At 50.9% G+C, this 20,214-nt stretch overlaps 1 protein-coding gene across 2 annotated transcripts in view; it reads right to left on the reverse strand.

Moving 5' to 3' along the window:
- AMOTL1 (angiomotin like 1) overlaps positions 1 to 17,864 on the reverse strand; it is a gene marked incomplete at both ends in the record, with an annotated part of 71,808 nt that extends 53,944 nt beyond the window's left edge. The window contains 2 exons of one of the 2 annotated variants that reach the window (XM_082007156.1): positions 14,765 to 14,815; positions 17,358 to 17,864. In XM_082007156.1, the coding sequence (XP_081863282.1) occupies positions 14,765 to 14,815; positions 17,358 to 17,442 (136 nt within the window). Of the gene's footprint in view, positions 1 to 5,275; positions 5,310 to 14,764; positions 14,816 to 17,357 lie in introns of those variants that run through there. The other variant, XM_082007157.1, reaches the window with a different exon arrangement.
- Between the last annotated feature and the right edge of the window lie 2,350 nt (positions 17,865 to 20,214).

A 20,214-nucleotide genomic window follows, 5' to 3' on the forward strand; every position in this document is an offset into this window, starting at 1 on the left:
TTCCCCTCCTTCCCAGGTCCACCCCCGGAGGAGAGGCAGGATGTAGGCAGAGTATTTTCATTGCAGCTCCAGGCACCGAGCAGTTACCTGGGCATCAACCCGATGGAGGAAGGGATGCATGTTCTTTAGGGGGCTGTGCTAGGGTTTGCAGAAATATGAGCATTTTTAAGGCCTCTATATATTATGAGCTATACGTTTGCCTCTGCAGTTGTAACAGTGAGTCTACAATATGCAGCCAGCCTAAATTTATTCAAAGAATTGAATCAATAATTGAAATTTCTACTTTGATCAAAGTGCCAGTGGCACAATGACAACTCATATCAGCGTTGGTCTCTGAGAATTATTCAGACCTGAAAATAAGGGAAGAAACTCTCAGTAAAAGAGTGAAACACAAAGGCTGACATGGAGTTTGTGAGTGAGAAAACGCTTCTGCTACAGCCGCGCTGCTTGTCAGCACAGCGAAGAGTCTGCAGACATTTTCACTACGCTGTAAATCTGATTTCCAAGCCATAAAAAAACTTCCAAGATAAAAATTCATCACGCAAATTCTTAGGGAAAGATTAATTTTTTTCCACTGGGGAAAAAAGTAAATCATAAATCAACCAGCTACAACATACAGACAAGACACTTGCAAAGCAGGAGTTTAAGCCATGATTAACTTTGCTGTACTCACTGTCTTTAAAAACGATCACGTTACAGAAAAACACTGCCATGATCTGTGTCACTTGGATATTTAAACCCTTCCATTAATTAACCAGAAGTGAAATAGGACCTAGGACTGTGGATCATTAAGTCTAGTTCCTCGTTACTTCGAGAAACCGTATTATAAAACTCCCTTCTTGAACTGAATAAACAGCATGTGAAGAAGAGGATTTTATTTTCACCCCATTTGGAAGAGGTTTCAGGATCCTCTTCCTCAGATACACACAAATATTCCTCTCGGTTCACAGTCACTGACATCGCTCTTTATCCATCTATTTTTTTTGCCAGTGGTGTCCTTTAGGTTAAATAGCTTTCTCCCTGAGTCATTCCCACAAACTTGCAGCGTACAAAGGAGCCTGGGATAAGGACAGAACAAAAATAGTACAAAGACTGTACAGTACTCTCTAACTGAAAATGCAGGCATTGAACTCTATCATATGGATCTTCAGATTTCTAGAGCTTTCCCATTTTTTTAACACAGGCAACAAACCACAGGCTAAAGATCCACAGGGCTTCATTTGATCCGTGTGAAGAACTGCTCATGATAACCCTATGCTGAGTGTTTTGCATTACTCTTAAGTGTCATGTCTGAAGGAAAAAGAAACAGTCTTCCCACCAGAATATATATTAAAATTAGGAGCCTTCCGTTATTAAATCATTACATGTAATTTATATTCAGCCACTTTTAAAATGCAGAAATTTAATAAAGGTATTATACACAGAAGCGCTAACAAGATAATTGCCTTCAGTTTCTGCTCACAGATGGCTGAGCTCAGATTCAGAACAGGGAAAAATCACCGTAACAGCCAACGGCGTGGAGCCATCGCTTCCAAAGCGACTCGGAAACAGCCCAAAAATGTGGCACATCAGAGGCAGGGGCACGTGTCCCAGGGGACAGGACATGCCACGGGCAGGGACCCCCCACGCACCCCAGGTACACGTCCTGGGGGGCAGTCGTGCCTCCCCACCTCTGTGGGAAGCAGGAGCCCAGGGCAGGTCCCCAGGGGGGACCCGGGTGCCTCTCGCCCTCCAGGCACCTCGGGGGACCCACGTGCTGTCCCCCAGCACGGCAGGGACTGCATCGAAACATCTGCGCACACCTTAGGCAGATTGAGGAGGGAGGGCAGAGGAAGAACAGTTTCTTAATGACTTCAGCTGGTTTAGGTGTTAAGTGGAGACTGAATTTCACTGAAAGCCATTTAATTCATAGAATTATTCATCAAATTAAATCAAATCAAATTAAGAATTAAGGAGTTCATTATTTTCCAGCCCGAGCCTTGATCACTGGAGATGCTGTTGTCTAAAGCACATTTATATTTCTGCTAAACGATACGGTCAGAGCAGCTAATCTCAAGCATTGCCCAATTACTTAATGCCACGCCGTTTTCCTGAGACCACCCCGCTCCTCGAAAGGCGCTGCCTCGACGCGTGCCGCCCGTCATCGCCTGGCTGGCGCAAGAAGGACCCGCTACAACTTCCAGATGTGGTGCAGAGGCACGTGGGGACAGGCACGGCCACGCACGGCGGCGGGACAGGCCAGGGCCACGGCAAGGCCACCGAGAGGCAGCGACAAGCGGGCATGCCAGCAACCGCTGCAGGACCTGCTGCTGCACCGAGGACAGGCTTTACTGCAAGGCAAAACTCTGCTCTCACCCCCGCTGGTCCAAATCCGGCGTGATTTCACCAGCTTCTGTAGATTTCCTCCAAATTTATACCCAAAGCAGTCCTACACCTACTGAAAAAGTCACTTAAAAGACCAAAAAAAGAACAGATACATTTCCTAAATGCAACACCTCAATAGAAAAGTTGCCCTAACAGGTTTTTTTAGAGGTGATGTTGTTCTTGTTGTTATTACTATTATTTTCTATCTACTTCCATCTATTTCTACTTCTGCTTTGAGCTGAAGGCAGGCTGTTCCATTTAAAAATTCAGGATACAAATGGGAACCAGATTACATCTATCCCAAAGCTGCCAAAAAGCAATTGCTGTATGAAACCAAAAATCCTCCTGGGATTTTTCCCAAATCCGCAAAATATTCCTGAGCACTAAAGTTTCCACTGGGACTATTACATTAGCAGATAGTCTCTGTGTGAAAACCCAAGTATGCAGCCATCCTCCTAATGGTTTCCAGGACAAGGAGGCTGTGCAAGGCACGTACTCTCACCTTAGCACATTTATACCACATCTGGCCTTTAAAGCCAGTTATACACCTATCGGCGTTGAACAAAATGGCACTGGGGACCATCAAGCTTTCATTTCCCGAAGGAAAGCTGCGATGTTCAGCAGTAACATCTCCACATCCCCTGAAACCTCCACGTGCATCCCGAGAGTCCGGCTGAGCCTGCCCCCCCAGGCAGCCCCGCGCACATCCCTCCCGGGGCTGCTGCGAGATGCCTACGAACCCCCTTCGGCGCGTCCGCCCTGGAGAACTGCGATGCCTTCGGAACATCTTGCGAGGAGCGCCGGAGCTGTCTCTGTGCATCAGTCCCTCCACCCAGGATGCTGACGCGTGGCGGATTTGGTCCAGATCGCTTGTGTGGGGCCCGGACCCTGGGAACTGCCCCTCTGCGGTGCCACGGGAGCGGCACGTATTTGGAAGTGAAAAACAAGAGAGAGCAACCACGCGTCCTGCGGGCGTCGGGGCTTCGGGGGCAGCATGTGCTTGTTCGCGTCGAAGTGGCTCTCCTCCCGCTTTCCGAAAGGGAAGGGAAGGCCAAGCCCCCCCCGGCAAATGCTGGCAGAGAGCAACGGACACCAGGACAGAGGAGGAGGATGGACATGCAGGCGATGGGGGGGCTCCCACTGGCCCCACGCAGCCTGGGAAAACTGGGGGGCCCAGCTCCCCTATTTAACAGCCCAAAACCAGCCCCCCACCTTCATCCCCTCAAACCGCTGCTCCAGTCAGGGCCAGGGAGGGCTGGGCAGGCTGCGGCCCCTCTGCGCGGGGCCGTGGCACACTGCCAGCGCGACCCCACAGAGAGCTGTGCGAAGGGCTGCCACCCTCCCCACGTCCCCTGCCTGTGGCATTTCTTCATACGGTATTTATAGGACCCTTTTAAGGGTTTTTCTAGCCATTAGCAATGACTACATATATAAAAATATATATATATATTATATATACACACGTATAAAAATACAACTATATGTAGTATACTTTTTATTTCTATAGATATATATGTAGCCATATGTAGCCATATACATTTTTCTACATCTCTACATATATAAAAAATATATCTCTATATACATTGATATACAGAACTTCACGTATATGTAAATATGTATATATAAATACCTATCTCCACGCACACCTGTGAGCAGGAACGGCCCTGCCAGGTAGCCGTGCAGAAGAAAACATCAGGGCACTCCTCATCTTCGAGGCCACCTCTCTCTCAGAAAGCTTTTCTGGCTTATTGTTATTAATAAATAAATAAATAAATAAAGACAAGCCCGCAGCTCGGCAGACAAGGCTCGGTCCCCGGAGCTGTTCACCCCTCCCGGACCACTCGCACGGCACCAGGAAAGAGAAAAAAACGCCCCCAAAAACCCACAACAACAAAAAAACCCCAACCAACCATCCTCTTTCCATCGAAAGAGGAAAAAGACCAAGCGGCGACCTTCCTGTCTTTAAAACTATGAATCACAAAACCTGGCAGGAGGATTCTAGTTAAATTCACGTGGGGTTTTTTCCCTCCTCTTTCAAAGCTTTTTTTTTTTTTTTAAAGCGGAGTTTATCTTTGTTCTCCCTGCCGGGGTAGGTGAAATAGAAAAGTTCCCTCTCGCCCCCCCCCCGCAACAACAACAACAACAACAACAACGTGAGAAAACGCGCTCCCGGCGTGGGAGGCCCTCCCCACCCGCCGGCTCTGCCCTCCCCACGCAGCCCCGCTGCGGGACGCGGCCACGCTCGCCCGGTCCCAGCGGCGGAGCGGGGCTGGGCGCCCCGCGGCCCCTCCGCGGCCTCCCGCGCGAGCGGGCCGCAGGGCCAGGGCGCTGCGGGGCCCACGGGCGCGCCGCAATCGAAACACGAGCAGCGGGAAAGGGTCCCCCCGCGGCCCCGGCCCACGCTTCGCTCTTCCCAGGGAAGGCGGCGGCGGCTCCTCACCGCCCGGCAGCGAGCTGCGACCGCCCCGGCGGGCTCTGCCCCTCCGGCGTGGCGAGCTCCCGCAGCAGTGCGTGGGGAGGGCTCGGGGAGTTCCCCGCGGCCGGCCGGCCCGCTCGGCCCCACCGCTGCAGCGCGGCGGGGGACGGGTAAACTCGTCCCCGCTCCCACCCAGGTGGGGTGCCCACGCAGCCCGGGGGCAGCCGGTGTGCTGGGTCGCAGAGCCTGCTGAGGGCTGCCCAGGCCTCCCCGCGCCCTCCCCGGGGCGCGGCGAGCCCGGCTCGGGCCCCACGCAGCGCACGGGCGGGTATGAGCAGGGACAGCCCGCCCCGGCGCTCCCGTACACGCCGGCAGACACACCCGTGCACTGCCCGGTGCACAGGTGGACAAAGGCACACGGGCGCACGCAGACGCACGCGTGCACACGCATGTATGCACGGACACACCTCGCGCGCACACCCGCCCCGCCGTTACCTCCGGCCCCGCGCCCCGGCAGCACGGCGGCCATCCGCGCGCTCCCCGCCGCCCCGGGCGCGCTCCGCCGGGCAGGGCGGGGCCAGGAGCAGGGGCGAGGCCCGACGCTGGAGGCGGGGCGGGGGGTGTGGCCATGGGAAGGACCGGGGGGCGCTCCGCCCCTCCCGCAGAAGTGGGGGAGGCAGCTGCGGGGAGCCGGGGCAGCGCCCGCGGGTGACGCGGCCGCCCGTGCCTGCCGTCAAGGGTGCGGGGCGGCGCGCTCAGGGGAGCCCGGGCCCCCCCCGGCTGGGCTACGGGCTTTGCTGGAGCTTTGCAGCCCCAAACGGAGCCAACGAAGCCACCTGGCTGTGCACAGGGATGAGACGGTGCCTCACGCCTGGGGATGTTGGGACATAAATCCCACCCTGGATACCAGCACAGGCTCCCCCAATCCCACTCCAAACTTCGCAGGCAATGTACAGTTGATAGGAGTTACCCCGAGTCCCATGCCCGTACATTAAGCCCAGGCGTCTTCCCTGTTTCCCAGGGCTCCGGCGGCTCTCCCAGTGCCTCGAGGAGCGGGTGACTCTTGGGGAGCGACTGGGCTGTAGGTCAACAGTGGGGAGCTGGGGCAGCCCCCCATCCTCTGGTGCAGCCCCTCTCCTCTGGTGCACACCCGCTTCACCATGCACTTCCACGTCAGCAGCAGATGCACATATCCTTTTGACGCGATGGGATTTATGGCCGATGCTGGACACGAGCACTGTGATAACGGGAACACGGGACATTTGTCAGCTCGGGGGTTCTTTGCGGTTAGGCACACCAGCTCCGTGGGATGTGTTGTCACTAGGGCTGGAGCCACTGCTTCGTCTCCCCATCCCACCCCGGCCCTGCTGCCGGGGGACAGCATGGGAGATCTCGGGTGTTTGCACCGCGCTTCATTCCCCTCCTCGGGGCCATGTGGGCACAATTGGGTTCAGCAGTCCCTCTGCATCCTTTTCCCTGCACTGCCCCACAGGGCAGACCTCTTTTTGGATGACTGGTGCTGCCAGCACGCTGCTTGGGCTTCCCCATCTCGTTGCTCCAGCCTCCTTCAGTCCAGCAAGACGCCCAGTGACACCAGGATTATCCGTTTGTTTTTCACGGATTTCTCCCAGCTTTTAACACACAGATAATCTTTTCAGGCCCCAAAGGGACTGATGGTGGCTTCTGCCTCCCAAAATACTGCACCGAAGGAGTAAAAGCAGGTGGAAATGCCCCTTGTAAAGGGGCACGGCAAGACGGGAGCTGGCCTGGTGCCATCGCCACAGGGCTGGATGGATGCAGCGGGGACTCCCGGCAGCTCCAGGTGGAGGCAAAAATATTGGTGGTGAAATCAGGTTTCTCCATTCCTGCATCTGTACACCTCCCATGGCAGCAGTTACCCCAGAACTATTGAGCTGAGCATCCTCAGAGGTGCCCTTCCCTCCGTGTTGGCGTGTGAGGCGAGGTGACAGTGGGGTGCTGTCCCTGTGGGTGTCTCTCTGAAGGTTGATGCTGAGGCAGCTGTTAGCTCTCTCCCTGAGGTCACCTAATACAAGCTGTTTGAGGGGGAGGCCATCGTGTCCTTCGCCTTCTCAGGGGAAAAGCCACAGGCTGGTGCTCAGGGTACCAGACGTGGACAAGAGAGGGATGTTCAGTTCCCTTGTCTCCTGCAGATGCCCTGAATATCTGAGAGCAAGTCAGGCCCAAATTAAGGTTTTTAGATGCTAAATCCTCCACAAAATCACAAGGAACCTTGATGATAGATACAGTTAGATACCTCGGTCCCCTGAAGGAACTGGCCTTTGTTTTTTCAGATTGTATAGCTGCTCTCTCCCACCTCCCCTGGAGAAAAATGTTGGCTTTGCTTATAGACACAGGCAAACTATGAACGTGCTCAGCTGTAAATGAAGGCGAAATTTTGCCCTCGGTTTGTTAGGTGCCTGTTCACAGCACTGGATGAAGTTGGATGAAGGCACTGCTCGCCGAGCCCTGTTCAAAACAGCACTGCGAGTGCCACTTTTTGTCATGCTCCAACTTTATCATTTGGTTGGGCAAAATACGACATGTTGTTATTTTGGTCATTCTGCTTCACCGTCTATGTCGTGTGGGACTGGGCGACTCCAGTGTGACCCAGCGGTGGTACCTGCAGCCAAGCAGACCCAGCCTGCCCAAGGGCTTACTTTGTTTCTCGTTCTGGCCCCATGGTCCGTGCTCCTCTTTTACCTACTGCTGCATGATGACCAGTGATGATTTCAGTGCTAGAAGACCAAATACATCAAGAAAAAGGATTATCTGCTGTCTTGGCTTTTCATAGCATCGCAAGGACCTCATGAACCATGCTGTTACATTTCCAAGGAAAACAGCCTTTTTTTCTGCCTGGGTAAAAATGTCTTTTCTCTTTTCCCCCACATTATGCATTTTCTGGTGTATGTTTCCAAGTGATTTTCAAAGTCTTTTTCTTTTTCAACTCTATTTTGACTTGATAAACTAAGGATGGCAGAGGGAGTTCTCTAATGCCTCTGTGGTTTGACACTCCCGATAACCACTGGGGAGCTGTGTCTGCCCAGGAGGGCAAGGCAACTGCTGCTCAAGCTTCTTCACTTTGCAGCTCCACTGATTATATATATTATATATATTAAATATATATAAAATATATTGTTACCCCAATTAATTTTTTAATAGCTCCACTTTTTTAATATATATTTTAAAATATATTTTTTATGTTATTCCCCCACTGAATTTGGAGAAGAGAAGAAGTTCATCCTTCCACCCCTTTTGGTCCTAACCTGTTCAGCCAGGGCCAAGTGCCACCACAACTCCAGTTGTCAGGTCAGCGGAGCAGAGCTGACAGTGCCATCTCACTTCACTCTCTCCCTTTGGCTTCTCCCTGATAACTACAGATCCAGGAGACACACATGATCCACGGGCTGGAAGCACATGTCTGTTACACCCTGCCGTGGAAAATAAACCCCTCTCATGGTTTTCCCAAGCATTTCAGATAGCTGTGTGGGAAGGGAGAAGCATTTCCAGGTGCCTCCCTGGCTCTGCCATTAGCAGCCCCTGGGTCACTCAGCAACCCTGCGCCATCCCGAACCCCCCAGGGCTGGGGAGCTCTGAGCGCTTGCTCCCGCCAGACCCAGGGCTGGACCACCGAGGCCCTGCAGAAGGGACATGGCCATCCCAAACCGCGAGCACACACGGGTATTGACACTCGTTACATTTGCAGCTACCCATGCGTGTAATCCCACAGATTCCTAACGCCGCAAGCAAACAAATAATTGTCCCGCTCCGCCTGACACTGCGGCAACCCCAAATGCCTGCACGCAGCTTCACTTCTTGCTGTCGCTGCTGCTTTTAACGACAGCTGATGGGCAGCCGGAGAGTTACACTCCCATTAATGCCACCACTGGGGACGGCACAGATAACCGCCATGCGATGTTGAGACCACAGCAAGAACTAAATCAAGAAATCAGAACAGATCGCGTAGAAAGTTTCACCCAGATTAAGTTTAGTAAATAAAAGGTGCAGAGCCTTTGAGATGAAAGATGCCCTTACCATCATCTCAGGTGGAGATAATCCTACCTCTTCTTGATAGTCACAGGCTTCACTCACCCAGCAAACACATCTCATTTCAGCAGAGACCCTCCACCCCGCCTCAGCATCCCTGAAGCATCTCTACCTACTGAGCAGAGGCGAATCCTCTTGCAGTGCTGGAGCCGCGCTTTCAAACCCACATCTGCGGAAGGTTTTTAAGCAATCCTGCTACCAGGCAGCCAGTGAGCTCAGCAGTTCAGGGAGCCCCGAAGAAACTTACCCTGATAAATTAATATCCACTGTTAAGATTTGCACCGTGACAACTGTGCATATTTATCAGGTCCTCTCCGATAGGCACTTAACAGGCAGCATTGCATTTGGAGGCAGCAGAAATATCTCCGCACATCTGTTTTCTCAGTTCTGCCAAAGAGCTTTCATTTTTCTCTAATAACTTGACCTGTTTGGTTCCTGGCAGAAGGCGGCTAAGCAGAGCACTCGGTCTCTGGATTTGCTCCAGGATGAGATGAGGTCAGGACAACCCAGAAAAAGAAACAGCTGGAAGGCTACGAAGCAGTGGGAACAAACAGGGCAGGGACCAGGGCTTTTTCTTTCCTTCCCTTTTTATTTATCCAATGGGATTTCATTCCTGGGCGTATTTGTTCCCCCGGCAGACAGTATCACAAAGGCAGTGTTTCCTGCAAGCCCGCCGTTGCGGGGAGCCTCCTGCAGCAGGCTGGCCATACCCAGGCCGCAGGTATAAATAGCATGGCCAGCTAATCCCTCCTCTGGTCGGCTGCCGGGAAATGTGAGGCACAGGTCCTAGGGGTTTCCACTGGGATATTGCATCTCTGACACAAGCATTTCCATCTTGATTTTGGCAGGGTGGGGTTCATACCCCCCACTCCCACTTTATTTTCCCATTTCATCACATTCTCATTAGCCTGCCCAAGGCTTCCCAGGCTGGGGGCTTTCACCTTGCATTTTTCAATCAGTCTTCCTTCTTTCTTCTGATATTCAGCTAAATCATCTTAAAGCAGCAAGCAGAAAAATTGCCAGTGGGACAGGAAGGAGGTGGAAAAGAGGGGAGGGATGAAGGAATGGAAGACAGGGAGAAAACATGTAAGCACAGGAGAGAGACAGCAAAGCAGTCTGCACATGTTCCCTGTTCGGAGAGTTTCTCTCTCCCTGACCTCACTTTCTCCACGGCCAGAAATTCCACCTGGGGACTTGCCAAGGAGACAATGCAGAATTCCTCTGCTGGGCCACAAAGCAAGTGTGAGATGTTCTGTTTTAATCATTTACAGAACAAAAGGAACACAAGAGTCACCGTCTGATTCATATCTGCTGAAATCCAGCAGCCAAAGCTGTGGGAGAGGAAAGACAGATGAAGAAAGGAAAGGAAGAGGAGGTGTGGGTTTGGTTTGTGGGTTTTTTTTCTTCTGGTTAGTCACTGTGGACCTAAGGAAAGACAAGAAGGACCACATTGGATTATACCAAAGTTTAAGAGCCCCTGGTGTCCTCTGTCTGACGTGGCCTCTGGTAGATGACTGCAGAGAAAATACAAGGAACAGTACAAGTACAAATGCTCTTTCCTCTAGTACATGATCCCGTTTCCCTTCCTGAGCCAGAAGTTGTTGCTGCTTTGTCAGGTTTGAGAGCCCTCCACAGACCTTTCTTCCATGATGTTTTCTAATCCTTTTTTGAGCCCATTCATACTTTTGGCACCCTGGACATCCTGTGGCAGCAAGTTGCACAATGTAATTGTGTGCTGTGTGAAGACATACTTCCTTTGGGTTGTTTTAAGCCTTTCCTTGTTTCACAGAATCACAGACTGGTTGAGGTTGGAAGGGAGCTCTGGAGGTCATCTGGTCCAACCCCCTTGCTCAAGCAGGGCCACCTAGAGCCAGTTGCCCAGGACCATGTCCGGATGGCTTTTGAATATCTCCAAGGATGGAAGGTCCACAAGCTCCCTGGGCAACCTGTGCCAGTGCTCGGTCGCCCTCACTGTAAAAAAAGTGTTTCCTGATGTTCAGAGGGAATCTCCTGTGTTTCAGTTTGTGCCCATTGCCTCTGGTCCTGGCACTGAGCACCACTAAAAAGAGTGTGTCTCTATCCTCTTTGCACCCTCCTTTCAGGTATTTATATACATTGATGAGATCCCCCAGAGCCTTCTCTGCTCCAGGATGATGAGAGCCAGAACTCTCAGCCTTTCCTCATGGAAGAGATGCTCCAGTCCCTTCATTATCCTTGTGGCCCTTCGCTAGACTATCTCCAGCAAGTCCCTGTCTCTCTTGCACTGATTTACTTCTATGCTATTTGTAATTCTTGTACTTCTACCATATCCTGCTTCAAGCATCTCTTTTCCACATTATCAAGTTGTAGTTTACTCAGTGTCTGCTTTCACAGAAGCTGCTCTGTCCCTCGGTCACCTTTGCCTCCCTTGCCTAGTACTTCTCCAGGGAACCTCAGAAATGTGCTCACTGCTCAAGGTAGAGGTGAGCCATGCACTGACTTACACAGCAGCAGACCACAGAGAGGTTTCCAAAGGCTGGGCATGGCAAGCAGAGCACCAATCTTTAAGATGAGGAGAGAAAGAAGAGTTAGGAAATTATTTCCCAGTCATTGTTAATTCCATCCTTGGAAACACTGGAACGACTACAGGCTTTGCAAACATGTAGAAAAGGAGGATATGAGTAATAGCCAGCGCAGATTCAGCAAAGGCAGAGCTGGTCAGACTCATCTAATCTTCTGCAATGAAGTCATAAACTTTGTAGATGAGGTGGGAGGTGTAGGTGCCGTATATGTTGATGTATAAATAAGGCTTGTGATACTGTGTCATACGGTATCACTGCACACAAGAGAGGGACACCTGGACTTGGAGAAAGTATGAATAGATGGCCACATGACTGGTCAAAACCTTTCTTGGACGTTAGTTACTCATGGCATGAGGCGATGCAAAAAGCCTCTTGTAAATCTGGTACTGATCAGCATTTCCACTGATGACTCAAAATCCAAGCACGGCGGTTTATGTTCGCAGTTGACAGCAGGCTGGGACAAGCTGCCAGAAAGTTGGATGCAGGACTAGAGGTCAAGGCAGAGTTGATGAGCAGGGAAAAAAGGATGCGATCCAGTGATCCTCCGCTGGGATCCTCCTCCAGCCCCTGCACAGAGGACAAGAAACTCTCAGCCTGACCCGTGGAAGGGCTTTTCCCTGCTTACGCCTGCCTTTGGCAGCACAATGCATAATTGGATTAAATTACAGAAATCTAATTAAAGACCAAGAAAAACCTTTCAGTGAAGCACTGGGGCGGGTTGCCTGGGAAGGCTGGGAAGGACAGGTTGGTCCTCCATGTGGGGTGGTGGGTGAACAGGAGGTGCTAGTCCTGCCTTCGGGCAGAGGAGAGGTGTAGCTGAGCTCTTGAAGTCCTGCTCAGACCTGCTTTTCTGCGATTTTTATGGTGATGATGCTTTGTTACGATACTGATGTTTTGTCACAGGATGTTGTTATTATAATGCTGCTTTATTCTCTGCTCCTCTGCTAATAACTCCCACTTTTCAGGTGGCTGGTTCGACCAGGGCTGAGTATTTTTGACTTGGTATTCTCAGGCCCCAGTTACATGATCACTTCAACACAGCATAAAGCTGAGCTCCTACCAGGATGGTCTTGTTCTGTCCCCCTCCAACACGTGCTTGCTCTTACCCCCTCACTTGCCTGGCACTGCAGATCACGCAGCTGCAAATGACTCAGGCCAGGAGACCGATCCAGCTGAAAACTCACCAGCCAGGAGGGAGGCAAGAGGAGAGATCAGTTTTCCATTACTTGTTCTGCTATCTCACATCCTTTGTCTGTCTTGTCTACCTTGGATGAAGCAATTGCCTTGTGCTGTGTTTGGAAAGCAGGGTGGAAATGCAAGGTGATACAAGCACTGGTTTGAATAATCTTTTCCAGACTGAGGGATGTCTAATACTGCTGTACAGAGGAAAGCAGTGTCCATGGAGCCCTTGCTGCCCCTCAACTGGGAGCAGGGCTGTGCAGAAGCCCTGGGAGATGCCAACCACCACCTCAGGAGGCAATGGTTCGCACTGGATGGCACAGACAATTTCCCTATTAACAGTAGGAGGATGTCAGGAAGCCAGTTGTCCTGTGTTTCAGCCCTGAACCCTGCCCCTCCAGGGTCCTGCCCCTTGACCGGAGGTCACCACGAGCCTCATTTTGCACGTCTAAAATAAATGTCTAGCTGCTAATGCATTTCTTTGCTATGCAACTAAACCCAACCGAATCCTGTTATTTGGGAGAGGGAGCTTCTTGTTTGTTGCTGAATACGTTTGCTAAGACTTGGAGGGTTTGCCAAGGTTAGGAAAAATGAGCATGTGTCACTGAGGGAAGGACTGGTCAAGGGATAAGATGAGGAAGATCAAGAAGAAAAGGAGCTGGTAGAAGCTGTGTCACAGAAAATGCATTTTAAAGTTACTTGACTTGTTTTAACAGCAATGGAGTAATGAATGAAGCAGCCAAGGGAAGACTCTTGGCTTTATTCCCATTCTCTCTTAGACACTCCTCTGGGTGAACACATGTCAAAGCAGTCTCTATCCTGACACCAAGTGGAGAGAGCTCATAAGGACTCCTTTAAAATATGGTCATGTATATGAAACTGCTAGTGAGGACAGCTGATGGCCCAGCCGCCCCTTCTAGCACCAGCGAGGCTAGAGTTTATAGGCTTTTGCATTTATAGGAATTTTTTCAAGATCCTGGCTCTTAGCAATAGAGGTTTACAGCAGAGAGAGTTACATGTGATAAAAATCACCATTCTGGGCTCCTACCCCAAATTTTCACTAGTGCCACATGTGACGAGCAGCCCCGTATGTGCATGCACAGCATCCTTGCTGAGGGCAAGGTGGGTTTCCAGAGCAGCAGGGAAGTTGCAGAATCACAGACTGGTTGAGCTTGGCAGGGACCTCTGCAGGTCATCTGGTCCAACCCCTCTGCTCAAGCAGGGCCACCTATAGAGCTGGTCGCCCAGCACCGTGTCCATACAGTTTTTTAATATCTCCACGGATGGAGCACTCATGGCGTGAAAGTGAAGAGGAGGGTGCCTTTTTGTGGGGAGGAAAGATCGGTGCTCGGTCGTGTAAAGTGACAGGCATTGTAGTGTGCTGCAGCAGTCCCACCATGCTGCCGAAGAGCAAAGTGCACAGACCTGATCCCGGTGTCTCTCCCAACACATCTAATTCACACTTCCCGACATACTTGAGCTCTAGCCTTTACCCATTTTCTCAGGAGGGGCTGGGAGCTTGATTTCCCCCTTCCCTGCATGTCAGACCTCCAGGGCTGGGTGGCCAGAAGCCCTCCGGCAGACGCTTCCTGTCATGCAGCTCAAGTCCTTGCCCCCATCTTACCTTGAGCAGCTCTAACTCGTCCTGAGAAACACACCCTTTTTGACCTTGGCCCTGGGATTAAGGGGAGATTGCTGCCATGTAGCGCTGGTTCCCCCATGGATTCAGCCTCTGAAGCCTTCAGCTTCCCATGCCTGTTTGAGGTTGTTTTCTCCCTGGGTGTCTTACTCTTCATTGTCGCTTTACACACCTCTGCTTCTGCCTCCCAGGGGGAAAAACGCCCTCATCATGTTGCAAGGCACCAGAAAGTCACAGAAGCTAAACCTCAAACCCCCAGCTAAGAAGCAGCAGCACCCGAGAGCGCTCTGCTCTCGGTAACAGCTTCTCTCCCAGGGGAAAAAAAATCCCCATCAGTTTAATACAGAAAGGTACTAAACACATTGAGCTGTCCCCATCCCTGTGACGGATGGCATTCAGAAGCAACACAGGAAGGAGGCACCAGTGATGATGAATTTATGCAGTGGAAAGGATTCAGTGGCTGTTCTGTGTCTTAAGTCATCTCCTAATTACTTTACGTAGGAAAAAAGGAAGAGGAAAATGTATCACACATGGACTTACCCAGCTGATCCAGAGCAAACAGGGCTGGGGCACCTTCGGAGAGCTCATTGTCTGAGGGAAGAAGAACAAATGCTTGGCAAGGTCAGCTGGAGAGGGAGGTGTGGAGAGCTGGGGTGACAACGCTGTTTTAATCACACTGCAGATAAGCCCCTGCTCAGCTTCCTTCCAGTTCACCCCTGACAGCCTTTATATGTGTGTTGGGTTTATTTTTTAATCCAGCTGTTATTGAAAAACCTTGGAATCAGCTCAAGACAGAGACTTGGCAGGATGAAGCCTCATCCCCCTCCAGCATCACTGAGGAGCAAGAGCTCTGCTGCCCCGTCTCTGCCCACGCTGGGATCCCCCAGCCATGCTCCCCTTTTTGGCTGTGTCACGGCTCTCCGCTCCCTTTCCCCAACTCACCTGGTGCCCAGGGCACAGCCAGGAGCATCCTGCCCACGGCAAAGCTGTCCTGCATGCTACGGCCTCCTCCAACAACAGCAGCTGGGGTAGGTTTAGCCAAAGGGAGCAGGGAAATGCTCCAGCTGGGATTTTTGAGAGTCTGAGCAAATCCTTGAGTCGTCTGATAATAATATTGCTGTAACTCAGTGCCTGTGGCAGGTTAGATCATGGGCTCTGGAGATCCCTGAGCTGGTGAGATCTCTCACCAAAAGCTCACAGGAGATTATTTTGGATCCCAAGCCCAATCCCACCGCAAGCTCACTCATCCTTGCCTGCTCCCAGCTGCAGAGCACAGCACGCAGGGATCCCTCACGGGCAGAAGGACCTGCAGCCACACAGGAGCATGTGGCCAAGTGTTAAATGCCATTTACGCCTTCAACCTGGTGGGAATTTCGTTATTTTCAAACATTTCTTTCAGTGTCAAAATGCTGCTAAATTGCAGAAACTCAATGCAATTTAAAAAAAAATTCAAGAGAGTGGGGTTTTTTTTCCTGTTGGTTTTTGGTTTTTTTCCTTTCAGGTTCATGGCATTTGTTCAATTGGTCTGGAATCTGTGGACTGTTCCTAGGAGGTTCAAGGAGGTTGTTTAAGAAGGGCAGGTAGGACACCATATAGTAATCCATACCTGTGACATTCCTAAGAGATCTTGTCCCCCCACTCTAAAATGCTATTAGGCCCATCAGTTAGAAAAAACTGAGAGCCGCTAGTTTAGGATAGCAACAGGCTGCATACAAAAGGCCAAGGTATATCCACATTTAACTGGTTTAGACTTTTATAAACTCCTGACGGCAGTGACTCTGCCCTCCTCTGCATTTACAGACCCAAGCACAGTGGGATCCCAAACCCAGCAGTACAACCCAACCCATAAACGGTAACACAGACCACACGCATGGCGAAGATTTTAGAAAAAATAACAGAAGCAGAGATTGTCTTAATGGGGAAAAAGGATGGACTGCAGCAAGCATCCCTGTGGCGGTCCCCTGGAGCCACCCTGGGCTGGGCACCTGCGGGAGCAGTAGATGTGCTATCATATGGCTGCCATCCCGTGGTGCTTGGCTGGGGAGATTGAACCCCGGGCTGCTGGGGTCAGAAGCATAAACCTCCTTATCTAATTCAGCTCTCATGGAAAAGGAGGCGATGCTGCATCTCAGACTGTCCCCTTCCTCTTCCCCTGGCATCTGGGCTATCAGCGGGAAGCCGAGGGAAACAGATGGAGATAAGCGAAGCATTTTACCAAAGCAAAATGTTTCCGTTCCCAAGGTGCTGTCATCTGGAAGGCTGTGGGTTTATTTTGTTTTTAGTCCGGGGCACAGCGTGTCCCAGCCAAAGAAGGAGCTTTGCCCGAGGAAGGGCAGCTTCTGCTGGCCCAGGGTGACGGGGACCTCCGGTGACGAAGATGAGCTGGGGCTGAGCAGGGAGCACATGTGGCTGCTTCTGCCAAATGTTTGAACGGGGATTAAAGAGCAAATTACAGGAGCGGGGTGGAAATTAGGTAGAGATGAATCGATAGAGGAAATAGGTCTGCTGGCTATTTTGTGTTGCATCTGCCCCGAGTCCTTTCCTGAGAATGGGAGTTTCTGGAGAGTGATGGACCCCAGCCTTGGGCTGGGAGGTCTTCTGCCATGCTAAGGTGGGCTGAAACTTTGAATGGCCCCGCACAGGGAGCCCCAGCCGGGGCAGCCCTCAGCCCTCCTGTCACCGCTGGGACAGCGTGTTTCCCCAGAGCTATCCTAAATCGTCCCACACAAATATGATTGAAGAGAGAAGGGGCTATTTTACCAGCTATGCTCCTCATTCCTCCCCAACTGCTGTCATCTGCAGAGTTCTGCTTGTGGAGAATGAGAGTGGTCACATCCAGCACAAGTGGCATATTAACTTGCCGAAGGTGACGTGGGTTTTTTTTTTGCAAAAGACCACTCCAGAGATGGAAGACAAGCTGGAGATTGAGTGCCTGCGTCAGTCTGCAAGCTCCTAGCAAGACACTGCAGCTTGGACCAGATCTTTCCCACCTGCATACTAAACACTGCCTTGCTCTGGACATAGCCCAGAAAAAGCCCTGGTACCACTGCAAGCACAGTGAATGGCAGCAGCACATCAGAAAGGCTCCCAGTGCTTTCACTGGGCGGATTAAAAAACAGCAGTCATGTCCTACCTCCTTTCACACTGGCAAAGGGATGGATCCCACCATGAGACAACCAGTTGGTTTCATCCAGCTTCCAGTTTTCACCAGGGTCCATCTCTGATCTGCAGCATCAAAGATCTGCTTGCAATGCCTCCTGCCGCTCTCTCTGGGGAATAACCAGAAGATATTCTGAGTGCCTGTTGTGGTCCACACCATGGCCAGCTGCTGAGAAGCTTCCCTCAGCAGAGGCAAATGTGTTGTCAATATTTCAGGAAAAAAGGAAAAGCAAAAAAAATTGGGGAAAAAAATCGCATGGCTCACAGGGGACCATTGGACCAAGGAGTAGCTGACTCTGCCAAGCCTTGACTTATCACATCGACAAGTCTCCTTGCCATGTCAAAAAGCCACCGATGCTTGGACCTCTTCCACTTTCTGTTGTCAGTCTGACCAACGCTGAGAAATTCCTAATCCCTCACAATATTTGCAAGGATTGGGTTTTATTTCTGAGCAGGGTGACGTGCCACGAGGGTGCTCGTCAGGGATATGTGTCTTGGCTCTATATGCCCAGCCTGACCGCTGTGGGGGACCAGCCAGCGAGGGGAGCAGGCAGCGGCTTTGGCCCTTGCTCCTGCACCCCAGCCCCTCCACAGATGCGAGTTACAGGCTGGGAGTTATCGGTTGTGTGTTACGAGCCGGTGCCACCACCGGCTGCTCGGCTTTCGCAGCAGCCCCGGCCCTGGAGCTGTGTCTGTGAGCTGCCGGGGAGGACGGAGATTATTGAGTGGTTAAAGATGGAGCTCCCAACCCCAAAAACTCCCTTTCTGGTGTAGACACTGAATTATTTTCCTGTCTATCAGCCATTTGGTGCTACCTACAGGTTTGCTGCAGCTGGGAGTCCATGGGAATACGTGGAAGCATTTTCCCTCCCTGACCCCTTGGACCTGTGCACCCCTGGTGGGGTAGGCACACAGAGGCATTTCATCCATCCCTAAATTTTCAGGATTACATGGATTTGGGAGGGAATAGAGTCCTTCCAGCATCAACAACCTGTAATTTATCAAGGAAGCACACACCAGTGTTGGAGTGCAACAAAAAAGTTCCTGAAGAGCTTTTTTGCCTCTGCAGGAAGATGCTGAAGAGGAGGTGACAACAGGGACTTTCCCTAACATTGTCTGAGGCAAACCTGGACCCCAAATGGCACCAATGGAGTTGGTTTCATGGTGAGGTGAGTCCCCTGGGACCCACCACACTGGAAGCTGTGCATCTCTACTCAGACTCTGATTTTCATGGTCATCTTTTGTGGGAATTTATTGTAATTTAATGCTTCCAGGGCCCCAAATTCAGGGTGCTCCTGGGAGAGATGGGCAGGTAGCGATGGAGGGATACCATCACACCAGCACCATTTCCTTAGGAAACCAGGCAAGGAAAGAGATGGATGGGCCCCATCCCCATGGGGAAGCAAAGCATGGCTGAGCCACACCACCGCATTTCCCAAGCACTGGCACAGCCCAGCCATCACCCCATCGGAGGGCGATGCTGGAGCTGGGGGGGCTGCAGGAAGGGGCAGCAACCCCACATTGAGATATTGTTCTGGTGGCTCCTGGCATGGCACAGCCCAAGTCCCTGCCCCGGTGCGCTGCCGGGTCTCACCAGGGTGAATCATGGCTGTGCCGGTGCTTCCCTGGCTGGCCAGACCTGCAGCAGGTCATTTCACACAGTCTCTTGCTCAACACCTTAATTAAGTAGAATTAAATACTTGTGCATATGCATTTGCTGAGCAGCAAACAGGACCGGTCATTGCCACGTGTAGGCAGAGCTTGACTAGGGTTTTTTGATGCAGCAAATTCACCCAAAGTGCATGTAAGAAGTAGCAAGACTCTGGGTGAATTTGTGTTGAATATGCAATTAGTTTTAGCTGAAAGAGAAGAAAAAAGAGTTCTGAGAAAAGCTGCGAGGCTCCATTTTGACATTTCAAAAATGAAACTTTTTTTATTGTTCTTTCAAATGGCGTTTTTGTTTGAAAGTGACCTAGTTTGCTTTTTCTTTTCTTTTTTGGTTTTTTTTGTAAGTTACAAAAAGCACTAAATAATCTCAAACCAGAATGTCTTGTGCAATGCTTATGAAAAGAAATCAAAGAAGAAAAGAAACATTCTCCTTTAGGGGGTGACCCAAAACAAAAAGTATTTTCAATTTTTCCATTCAGCCACAGAAATTAAAAAACTGCTGTTTGTACAGCTCCACTGCTGAAAGGCATCTTGTCAATGCATACTCCTGGCAATTTATTCTTTCCACCTGCCAAGGGGGAGGTTTGTCTGCGAATTCAATAAAAGTAGAAGAGAGAAAGAACAAAAGGGCAATTAATCAACGTAGCATAGAAGATAAAATGGCTTTTCCATATTCGCTCTTCTCTGAAAGAAGAAGAAAGCAAACCTCCAGACCTGAGCTCTTAGCCCACTGTCCCCCTCTGCTCAGACTCATATAGACATGAAATTGTGTAGACAAAAGTCCTGAGCTCCCATCACACAGAAGATAATTGCAAATGTAAAACTTCTGACTTTACCGACACACAAGGTCCAACCAATATTAGAGAGCAAAAGTAAAAATTTATTTTGAACAATAACACTGGCAGTGAGAAACACTAAAAGATCATAAACCTCATTTGTTGCAGTAGCTTTGGGGCATCTGTCCCTTCATGTGAAAGCACAGCAGAGCTTGCTGCCAGCGGAGGTCCTAAGGTCCTTGTGGCCAGCACCACAGGCTCGGGGATGGGTTTGTGGTCCCTGTCTCACTGCAGAGCATCCGTCGTGCCCACCCTCCACTGTGGCCACCCAGCAGGATGGGATAGGAGAGAAAGGAATGAGTACGAACACAGACCCTGACCCACAGC

The sequence above is a fragment of the Phaethon aethereus genome, assembly GCF_964289735.1.
Source record: "Phaethon aethereus genome assembly, chromosome: 1".
Lineage (NCBI taxonomy): Eukaryota > Metazoa > Chordata > Aves > Phaethontiformes > Phaethontidae > Phaethon > Phaethon aethereus.